This window comes from Tupaia chinensis, unplaced genomic scaffold, assembly GCF_000334495.1.
Source record: "Tupaia chinensis unplaced genomic scaffold, TupChi_1.0 Scaffold000394_1, whole genome shotgun sequence".
Taxonomy (NCBI): Eukaryota; Metazoa; Chordata; class Mammalia; order Scandentia; family Tupaiidae; genus Tupaia; species Tupaia belangeri.
The window spans coordinates 1,072,079-1,083,376 of record NW_006159896.1 but is presented as its reverse complement, the minus strand read 5'-3'; the positions used below and the strand labels follow the sequence as shown (position 1 = coordinate 1,083,376).

Genomic DNA, 11,298 nt, shown 5'->3' with positions numbered 1-11,298 from the left:
TACAGTAAAAACACCGAGCATTTCTGACTACGGTTATTTCCCATTTTTCGTAAGAGAAACTTTATACATGGGTTTCTTGTTTTCTTGTAGTGGAACTTTAAAAAAGTGCTATTGTAGAACGTTTTCTGATTAGCTGGAGGTAGCATGATTTGTGAATAGCCTTTTAATTAAAAAGTAATTTGTCAACTGTATGTGTGAACACGTGGTGAGCTTGTCCTGTAGTAGGCACTTTTAAAAATAGCTTTATTGAGAGAAATAGTGACTTAACATTAGGAAAACTAGTTAAATTTATCTTCTAATTAGTATTGGGTTTTATGTTCACTTGTCTTGCAGAGAAAGAGCAACAAGAAGCAATTGAACATATCGATGAAGTACAAAATGAAATAGACAGGTAAAGTTTCTCTAGACTTACTTTGACTTCTCTGACATGTATCTAATGACCTGGTAAACATAGAAATCATTTGATGGTGGTCACATAAATCTATGCATTGACTGAGGGAAGATGATTGTAACTTAGTTGGAAATACTATGTAGATTCAGAGCTATTTGTCCTTTAAATAACTGTATAGTCATAGTTTTTGTTGGAAGTACCCTGACCTTGCAAAGATTGGGTTTTTCATTCAAAGGCTACAATTTGAATTGCAGTGTGGAACTTCTGATAGTTAGGGTTTGTGTTGGCAGTCTTTCTCTAATCTTCCTTTTAACTTTGTTACTTGGTTAGCAGCTTTATTTAGAGATACTGTTGGAGGGGGATCTCAACTGAAGTTTGCCTGGGAAGTAGAGAAGAAGGGAAATAAGTATACAATGTTACCAGAATGCTCAGTTTGGGAACCCTTAAGAACTGTCCATAGTAGAGTACTGATAGAGCAGGCAACATTAACATTCTCTTCTTAGTTTCCAGTCTCTAGCCATAAACAAGATGGTTTGGTTATTATAAATAGGTACTTTCCACAGTTTAAAGCTACTGAGAATAATTATGCCTTTTGTAATCTCAGCTAATTTTTGTATTTAAGAAATACCATTGTTAACATGTTTTTTCATTTCCTTCAGACTTAATGAACAAGCCAGTGAGGAGATTTTGAAAGTAGAACAGAAATATAATAAACTTCGCCAACCATTTTTTCAGAAGAGGTCAGAATTGATCGCCAAAATCCCAAATTTTTGGGTAACAACTTTTGTCAACCATCCACAAGGTATGTGGGGAGAAATTGGAGCATAATTAATAGAGGATGTTCATGTGTTAAAAGGATGGTAGAACCTTAGTGAGGACTTCATTGAATACCTGGGCTGCGTGCAGAGGATGAAACGCTTATAGAGGGGAAAGACTTGGAATTTATGCTTTCTAGGTAGCAGAGACTGCATTTTAACTCTGTATAGCTACTTGGTAAAAGAAAATGATAACTCTTCACTGGCTAATTTTAACTTAGGACTTTCAGCTACTTGATAAATGACAACTCTTAACAGTTTGGTTTTCTTTAGTTTGTAATGGGTTTATGTAAACAAAGATACTCACTTGGGGAAAAAAATTAAAGGCATCACTTATGTTATTTGTTCATATTGGTCCAAAATTTATCTGACCTGTAATGTGCTGGTCTAGTGTCTGCACTGCTTGGAGAGGAGGATGAAGAGGCGCTGCATTATTTGACCAGAGTTGAAGTGACAGAATTTGAAGATATTAAATCAGGTTACAGAATAGATTTTGTAAGTATCCATAGCTCACCTTGTTTGCCACTATGGAAATTGACTTGACCTTCGGTTAGTAAAACTGTTTGTATTGATGAGTAATTCTCTAATCATTTATTACAGTATTTTGATGAAAATCCTTACTTCGAAAATAAAGTTCTCTCCAAAGAATTTCATCTGAATGAGAGTGGTGATCCATCTTCAAAGTCCACTGAAATCAAATGGAAATCTGGAAAGGTATGCTTTGGGGAATTATGAGACCGAAATACCACTTTGTGTATTTTGGGTTCATCCAACCACCTACTCTAGTGTTTGATGCTTTGGTATGTATTAAGTATAAAACCTTAAAACATAAAAAAGGTCATCGAAACCAAATACAGTAGCTTTGCACTCTCATTAGAAGTTACAGTACATGTTTGTATAAGAATCGGGTTTAAATTTTGTTTCTTTATTGCTGATTGACCTCTTAAAGTGGCTTTCCATTTTTGAAACATCTGTTTGCATCTGCTTTTAAATGGTAAGATGTATTTAAAGTTGATATGTGTTATGCTAGTGATTGGTAAAGTGGAACTCATTTTATGAAAAAGCCAAAATCTGTTGGCGCTGCCTTTTCCAAGAAAAGCTATCCTGGACTCATTTTGGGGCTTTGTTTTCCTCTTTTACCCCCTGTATGATTTACAGTTACTTTTTGGCGATACTAGTAACACTGTAGGTAATATTATTGATCTCTTATGCTTTTCTGCCTTGGAGAAAAACTTACTGTTTTAAATGATGAGTTTTTGGGATAAGCAGTTGGCATAATGGCTATGTTGCTGGACTCCCACATAGTTGACCACGGTTTGAGTCCCGGACCCAGTGGCTTAAAATCATGTCAGGCGTGTATGTGTGCGCCCAAGAGGAGAATGGAGGAGGGATTGTGGCATGGCCATATCCCTGGTGGGGTAATTTCTCGCTTTCTGTCTGTCTGTCTGTCTGTCTCTGCCTTTCTGGTGAGCGCATACACCTTATAGCAAAAAAGTCTCCAAGAAAAAAAAATGATAGCATTTTGGATGTTGCGAAGAGCTTGTACCAAAAGTTCTTTCCATCTTCTTCTAGGATTTGACGAAACGTTCAAGTCAAACGCAGAATAAAGCCAGCAGGAAGAGGCAGCATGAGGAACCAGAGAGCTTCTTTACCTGGTTTACTGACCATTCTGATGCAGGTGCAGATGAGTTAGGGGAGGTCATCAAAGATGACATTTGGCCAAATCCGTTACAGTACTACTTGGTGAGTTGAGACTCTGTATTTATTCAAAATTGTACTTACTTATTTACAGTTGACTTCTTAGGGTGATTCTTTTTCTTTCTTTCTTTCTTTTTTTTTTTAAAGGTTCCCGATATGGATGATGAAGAAGGAGAAGGAGAAGAAGATGATGATGATGATGAAGAAGAAGAAGGATTGGAAGATATTGATGAAGAAGGAGATGAGGATGAAGGTGAAGAAGATGAAGATGATGATGAAGGGGAGGAAGGAGAGGTAAAAAATTTTGGCCAAACTCAAAAAAATATGTTTAAAAGGAACTGACTTATTTTGAAGGCTGTATGTATGTAGTATAATGGAATTGACTCAGAACTGATCATTGAAGGTTTCATTAAAAAAGGTTTCTTTTTTTTTTTAAAGTATTTTATTTAACATTATTTTAGTATTACTTTAAAAAAAAACTTTAAATTTTATTTATTCATTCGTTTACTTTAATTTGACCAGAGAGAAGGAGGGAAAGTGAGAAAGCAAGCCACCAGATCTGGTACTGAAACCATGGTCATCCATATAGGAATGTCCAGAGCCTTAACCATCATGCCACTTGCTGGTCCCCTATTTCAGTATTACTTTTTAATTTGACTAGAGAGAGAGTGAGAGCGGGAAAGCAAGAAAGCAAGCTACCAGATCTGGGACTCAAACTGTGATCAGCCATGTGGGAATCCAGAGCCACCATGCCACTTGCTGGCCCTGTCTGGTTAGTTTCTTATGATTACACAAACTTGTACTTAATAAAAGTGGTATGGAGGCTGGCAGGTAGAGTGGTAGTTAAGAGTGCCAGACTCCCACATGGCCAACTGCCATCAAGTCCCTGGACCTGGAGACTTCCTTCCCTTTCTCTCTGCCCTCATGCTCTGTCCCTCTGGTCAAACTAAAATAAATAAAGTTAGTTAAATAAAAGAATTCTTTTTTATCAGATAGAGAGAAAGGGAAAGCAAGAAAACAAGCCACCAGGTTCTGGACTGAAACCATGGTCTGCCATGTGGGAATCCAGTGTTTTTAGCCACCACACCACCTGCTGGGCCCAAAATAATTCTATTAAAAAATAATAGAAGTGATATGATCAATGTAGCTGGTCAAATTCTGACCCAAATAACAAAGTTTTATGTTTTTCGGACAAAATATCTATAGATTAATTTTGCTTTGGGTTATTTGGCCTGAAGTGTACCCAATGGTTTGGTGTGTAAAAAATTAGTAATTTAGGGGCTGGCAGGTGGCATGGTCGTTAAGGGTGTTGGACTCCCATGTGGTTGGTGTCTGGAGGCTTGGTTTCTCTCTCTCACTCTTGCCCTCTTCTTCCCTCTTCCCCCTCCCCCTCCCTCTCTGGTCAAATTAAAAGAAGTAGATAATGAATAAAGTTAAAATAAAAAATTTTTTTCAGAGTAATTAATTTAAAACAACATTGCTGGGGGTTTTAATTGAGATAATGCAGACTGATACAGAGATTAAGAAAATTGAGGGTAACCCTGGAGGAATAACTGTTTGAATCTCTGACCTGGTGTCTTGCTTTCTCAGGCCCCATCTGTGTGTGTAGCCTCCCCTCCTCTCCACGCCCCCCATCAAGTTAAAATAAAAACATAAAGAGGGAACCAGCAGGTGGCATGGTGGGTAGGGCACTGGGACACTCCCACGTGGTCGTGCTGCAGTTTGAGTTGATCTGGTGGCTCGCTTCCTCACACTGTGTGTGTGTCTCTCTGGTTGAATTAAAATAAATTAATGAATAAATAAAGATGAAATAAAATAAACTTAAAAAATCAATAAATATATAAAGTTAAATAATTCTTTTTAAAAAGCTTAGTAAGCAACCTTAGAATTAACCCCAAAGATTAACTAACTGCCTACTTTCTCTTTCAGGAGGATGAAGGAGAAGATGACTGACAGAACACTGATGGATTCCAATCCTCCTTTTTAAAAATTTTTTCTCCAGTCCCTGGGAGCAAGTTGCAGTCTTTTTTTCTTTTTTCTTTTTCTTTTTTTCTCTTTTTTTATCCCCCTCTTGTGCTCAGTCACCCTGTACTTGAGGTCTCTTTTCTCTACACCATGGTTCTCAACTTATTTTAGGGGGAAAAACCTTGAGCAGAAACAATGGGAAAAGAATCTCTACCCTTTTCTGTTCCAAATTCATTTTGATCCCTTCTTGTCTCAACAAAAACTGTTTGGAATCAACACCACCGTGCTCTGTGGGAAAAAAGAAAATCCTTCTGCTCCCTTCGCTCTGCTGGAAGCTGGAAGGTGCTAGTTGTAATTTTGTTCCTGTTTATTTTTAAATTTTCTTTTTGTTTCACTGGAAAGGAAAGATGCTCAGTTTTAAACGTTAAAAGTGTACAAGTTGCTTTGTTACAATAAAACTAAATGTGTACACAAGGATTTGATGCTTTTCTCTCAGAATAGATAGGCTTACTATGACCTTCCAAGTTTGACTTGTATAGATCACCTCACTGTCAAACTGTCACCCGAACTTCGTTATTTTTGATACGCACTTTGCAGGATGACTTCTCAGGGCTGTGTGGACTGAGTAAAGGGATTTAAATCAATGTATTAATGCCCCCACAGCTGGGAAACGTGGGTACAATTTGCTGTTGATTTATCAGTATTATCATTGGAGGTGCAAGAGTGCTCAAAACTCAGTTCTGAATATCTCGCGTTTTTATCTCAAACTGGCAGTTTTTCAATGGCTCTTTGTGCCTGTGACCACCATCGGACAAACTGGTGCTCTACTGCCAAGGTCCACATGGGACAGTCGCTGGCACGTCTTCACTGGCACTTAAAGTATGGCCAAGAAGACGGGCTCTTGGAGTAAGAAGTCAGGTTTGGAAGTTACGAATACTTTTTTTGGTCCCTAATCCCCGTTTTCTAGCATAAAGCTCCCAAACATGACTGACTGTGAATCTCGGTGGGATGACGAGCTCTGCTCAGTGCCTCTGTGCAGAGAGGCTACCTAACGTGTGAGCTTTTTAATGATGTACAGTATAGTGGGAAATGCCACTTTTTCAGAGATGAACTAATGGGCAGCCTCGTCAAATTAAAGCTTTTTGATGTATAGAACTTTATAATGGAACTATTCCATCAATGGACAAAGTGTAACAACCCTGTCTAGATGGACAGTATGTAATTTCTGCGCAGGTCTCTGTTTAGTGAATACATCACTGTATACCGGTCAGGAATCTTGCTCCAATAAAGGAACATAAAGACTTTTTGGACTGGGGTCATTCTCCTTGTTTTGTAGAGAAATGTTACTTGTTTTGGGGTTTAGATAAGCTAGTTTTTAAAACTTGTTAATCAGATTCTGACAGGAGAGAGGGAAAAATGCTAAATAGTTTGTGCTGGGCTGGTAGGTGGTGTGGTGGTTAAGGTGCTGGACCCCCCGGCAGTTTGAGTCCTGGACCTGGGGGCTTGCTTTCACTTTTTCTGTTTCTGTTTTTTTTTTGTTAAGCATAATAAAATTAATTTTTTAAATAAAAGAATTATGTATTTAATTTTATCTTTATTATTTTCTAATTGCTACAGGGCACATGCACTCATCAGAAAGTGAGAGAGCAAGCTGCTAGGTCTGGGACTTGAACTGCTGTTGGCCATGTGGGAGTCCAGTGCCACAACTACTATGCCACCTGCTGGCCCCAAAATTAAATAATTAAAATACATGCTCCCTACTGTTGGGTTACATCCCAGTAAACCCATCAGGAAGCATAGTTGTAAATGGAACAGTCAGAACTTACGGACCACTTAATAATAGTGTAGGGGGTTTTTTGTTTGTTTTTGAGAGATTTTTGCTATAATGCGTGAGTGCTTGACAGCAAGGAATCACTCTGCGGGGGGTGGGGGGGAGCATACCGCAGTCCCTTCTCCATTCTCCTTTCAGGATCTTAGAGCACACATACATGCCTGGTGTGAGTTTAAGCCACCTAGTCTTGGACTCAAACTGCGGTCAGCTACATGGGAGTCAAATGACATAGCCATTACACTAATTGCTGGTCCCAGTAGGGTAGGTTTTAATCTATATAAAAGTTTAAGCTGGTTAATATAAAATGGGTAAGTTTTTGATGGGATTTGATTTTCTTTTTAGAATGATTTGGAATTTAATTTTATAAATTTTTATTTTTTTAAATAATTATTTCTTTACTTATTTAATTTGACCAGGGAGAGGGAAAGGGAGAAAGCAAGCCACCATGTCCAGGACTTGAACCGTTGTCAGCCATGTGGGAGTGTCCAATGCTTTGATCACCATGCCACCTGCTGGTCTCTGGGTTTGGGTTTGCTAAAGGGTGCTTGTGTTCACCCGGCAAAGTAGGAAAGTGCCTCCCATGGAAATGCTCATGCCATGGTCCCTTAATTCTCATTTTGGGATTTGGGCACATACTCATGCACCTGGTGTGTTTTGCAAGCCACCAAGTCCAGGACTTGAACAGTTGACTTTGGGATCCAGTTGCCTCAACCTTCATTCATGCGACCAACTAACTAGCTCTTGAAGTACATTAATATTTCTCTAGAAAAAAGTTCAGTAGTCATTTGGGTTAACACTTAGGCCTGTGATACTGTTGCACAAAGTTACAATTTATCACAAGTGGTGGTTTTATGTGTTAGCAAAACACATAAAACCTAGGGCTGTTAGTTCATAGGTTAAAATCAAACTTCAAAGTGTTCCTGGGGACATAGGTCATAGATTACAATAAAATTGTATTATATGGGGGAATGTCAGCCTTTTTAAGGTATCCCAGTTGTGACTGGCCCCCTGTATCTGCAGCCTTGTAAAAAGCCCTAGACTGATGGGACCAGCAGTTAGCGTAATGGCTATGTCGCTGGACTCCCATGAAGTCGGCCGTGGTTCGCGTCCCGGACCCAGTGGCTTAAACTCACGCCAGGCGCGTGTGCGTGTGTGCCCAAGATCCCAAGAGGAGAATGGAGGAGAAGGGATTGCAGTGTGGCCATCCCCCCAGGGGGTGATTTCTATCTCTCTGTCTCTGGTGAGCGCACATGCCCTGTAGCAAAAAAACTCTTAAAAAAAAAAAAGTAAAAAGCCCTAGACTAAAAAAATGACAACCCTTGTAATCCAAAAAAAAGCACTGAAGGGTAGCTGTTGTACTCTGCACAACTGCGAGAGCAGCGCTTGGGCTGGCTTTCAAGCACGTGTGTTGGGAAGGGGTAGGGAAATGCCTTTCTTCGTTCAAGGACATTAAAAAGGGAAATAGTGTCCTCAGGTAATTTCCTTTCCTGAGGAGGGGCTGTGCCATATTGATGAGGGGAATTTAGTGACCAAATTAGGGTGGGGGAGGGGGAAAGGAAAGTAACTTTTGCAAGAAGTTTTTTCATTTAGTTTGGATCCCTAAGTTGTGTTTTGTCACACACCACCCTTGCAGCTAAGATGACTTGTTTTCTCCATGATTTCAAAGACTTTTTTTTTTAAAGAATTATTTTATTTAACTTTATTTATTTTAATTTGACCAAAGAGGAAGAAAGTGAGAAAGAAAGCCACTAGGTCCAGGACTCGAACTGTGGTCGGCCATGTGGGAGTCCGGCGCCCGGGAAATGCCTTTCTTCGTTCAAGGACATTAAAAAGGGAAATAGTGTCCTCAGGTAATTTCCTTTCCTGAGGAGGGGCTGTGCCATATTGATGAGGGGAATTTAGTGACCAAATTAGGGTGGGGGAGGGGGAAAGGAAAGTAACTTTTGCAAGAAGTTTTTTCATTTAGTTTGGATCCCTAAGTTGTGTTTTGTCACACACCACCCTTGCAGCTAAGATGACTTGTTTTCTCCATGATTTCAAAGACTTTTTTTTTTAAAGAATTATTTTATTTAACTTTATTTATTTTAATTTGACCAAAGAGGAAGAAAGTGAGAAAGAAAGCCACTAGGTCCAGGACTCGAACTGTGGTCGGCCATGTGGGAGTCCGGCGCCCTTAACCACCACACCACTTGCTAGCCCCTCAAAGACTTTTTAAACTGGGTTCCTGACCTCCATAGCAGGCTCTTAGTTTCCACCCCACTCTGGTGTCTACCGGGTGGAATACAAATGGCCCCAGAATGCCTAGACCTCTGGTTTGGCTGGCAAGGTAGCTTTCCATCCTGCCTGCTTGTGAGTGCACTCTGCTTGTCCCTAAATAGGATGTGAGTGTTTGACATGGATTTGGGGGTCTTGGGCTTTAGAGGGCTCCTGAATGATGGCATTTCTGGATTCATTTGTTAATTTCTGTAACCATATTTGTGGTTTCACTTGGTCCCAGAAGCAGGTTTGGTTTTTCTGTTTTCTTTAGATTTTATTCGAACCCTTTCACACATAAAACTAATTCTGTTGCAATTTCCTGATAGACAAGCTATTTCAATTGTTTAGAGGACAGACACCTATTTTTTTTTTTTTGAGAGAGAGATTTTTTGCTATAGGGTGCATGCACTCTCCAGAAAGTGAAACAAAGTGAGAAATCACCCCCCAGGGGGATGGCCACATCACAATCCCTTCTCCATTCTGCTCTTGGGATCTTGGGCATGCACATACACTCACCTGGCCTGAGTTTAAGCCACCGGGTCCAGGTCTCGAACCGCAGTCAATTACATGGGATTACAGCGACAGTCATTATGCCAACTGCTGGTCCCCCAGACACCTAATCTTAAAAAGTCTACACTCCACCCCAGCAGTGACCATTCATTCCTTTAGAGCATGTGACTGTATTTATGAAGCTTCCAAGCTGCCTTTTTTTTTTTGAAAAGAGGTTTTTGCTATAGGGCGCGTGCGCTGGTCAGACAGAGAGAGAGAGAGAAAGCGAGAAATCACCCCCCAGGGGGGATGGTCACGCCGCAATCCCTTCTCCTCCATTCTCCTCTTGGGATCTTGGGCACGCACACACACGCGCCCGGCCTGAGTTTAAGCCACTGGGTCCGGGACTTGAACTGCGGTCGACTACGTGGCAGTCCAGTGACATAGCCATTACGCTAACTGCTGGTCCCTCAAGCTGACTTTGTAACAGGTTTTAGGGAAGGGATTGGGAGTGTTCCATTAGGACAAGGATAGTGAGGACCTTAAGGTGGAAAGTGTGGGCCAACTTGAGTTGGTGGCATTGCGTACTCCAATTTTACCCAGCGACAAAGAAAAGTAGTGAAAGAGGAAATGTGGCCTTTGAGGTTGACTGCTTAGTCTTCTAACAGCCTAGCAGCCCAGGACTTGCTTTCCCTGGAAGGTTGCCTTGCCCAGGTGCAGCAGGTGGGTTCTGCTACCTTTGACTCTTAGAGTGAGGCAGCGAAACGCTCATCCCTGCAGAAGAGAGGTGAACACCCTCCTGCGGAGGTGATTAATAATCATTTGGCGTCCAAAGTGACATTCACCCATCACATCAACCACGTGGGCTCCAGCACCTTCTCCACTGCTCCATGCCAAGGGCTGGCTCCATAGTGGCTATTTGTCTGTTTTGAGAGGTTTTTGCTATAGGGCGTGTGCGCTGGCCAGAGAGACAGACAGAAAGTGAGAAATCACCCCCCAGGGGGGATGGCCAGGCCAATCCCTTCTCCATTCTCCCATCGGGCTCTTGGGCACGCATGCACACGCACCCGGCGTGAGTCCGGGATTCACATGGGAATCCAGCGACATAGCCATTACGCCATCTGCTGGTCCCAGATAGAGGCTATTTAAAGGTGTGTCTTTTCTCCTGTTTAGATGACCTTTTTAGGGAGAATGTGCAACAAGTGGCTGTGGCAGAGCCAGCGAGCTCAGCGTAAGCGACAGCTCAGCCTGTTAGGTGTTCCGTCTGTAATCTAATCACCCGAGCGAGGCTTTTCCTCTTCCCCATATACGCCTTCTTGTGGTGACTAATATCTACATGGGGGCAGCCACTCCGTGGGAGCGACAGGTTTGGCGCGAACCTGTCTTACAACGACATCCAAGACCAAGAGAGACTTGAGGGACTTGCCCAAGGAGGCTCAGCGCGTAGGGGCGGAAACCAGAAGGTGGTGGCGGGCTCCAAGGAAGAGGAGACGCACCCAGCCGGGAGTGGATCCGCTACCCTTGTTACCCAGGACCGGCTGATCCTGTGACCGGCAGGGGGCGCTGTCCCCATCCGGGCTGGCCCCTCTGAGAGCTCGCCGTGCTAAAGTTGGAGAACCTGGGCTCGGGAAATGCCCCTACTGCTCTTCCATCCTGGGTGGGGGTCTGTCACCAAGCAGGAACTGTGGCCTCAGAGGACAAGGCGCTGAGCTCAGAATCCTACGGAATTTTGGGACTGGGAGGCGCTGGGGCCTTCGACTTCGGAAATGGGGTCTGCGGTACGGCCGCGAGGCGGCGCTGGTCTCCAGGTTCCCGGAGGGCCGGTGGGTCTCGGGAGGGGGCGCCCGATCCCA

The 11,298-nt window shown here is 42.1% G+C and overlaps 1 protein-coding gene across 1 annotated transcript; it reads left to right on the top strand.

Annotated features, from left to right (window-relative positions):
• Positions 1 to 333: 333 nt before the first annotated feature.
• Positions 334 to 5,218, top strand: SET (SET nuclear proto-oncogene; the record flags this gene model as incomplete). The annotated part of the gene is given in 7 exon segments (XM_014589976.2): positions 334 to 391; positions 1,051 to 1,193; positions 1,598 to 1,701; positions 1,807 to 1,920; positions 2,779 to 2,949; positions 3,052 to 3,198; positions 4,834 to 5,218. Coding segments are annotated over 7 exon segments (761 nt in total), but the record flags the coding sequence as incomplete, so codon positions are not given.
• Between the last annotated feature and the right edge of the window lie 6,080 nt (positions 5,219 to 11,298).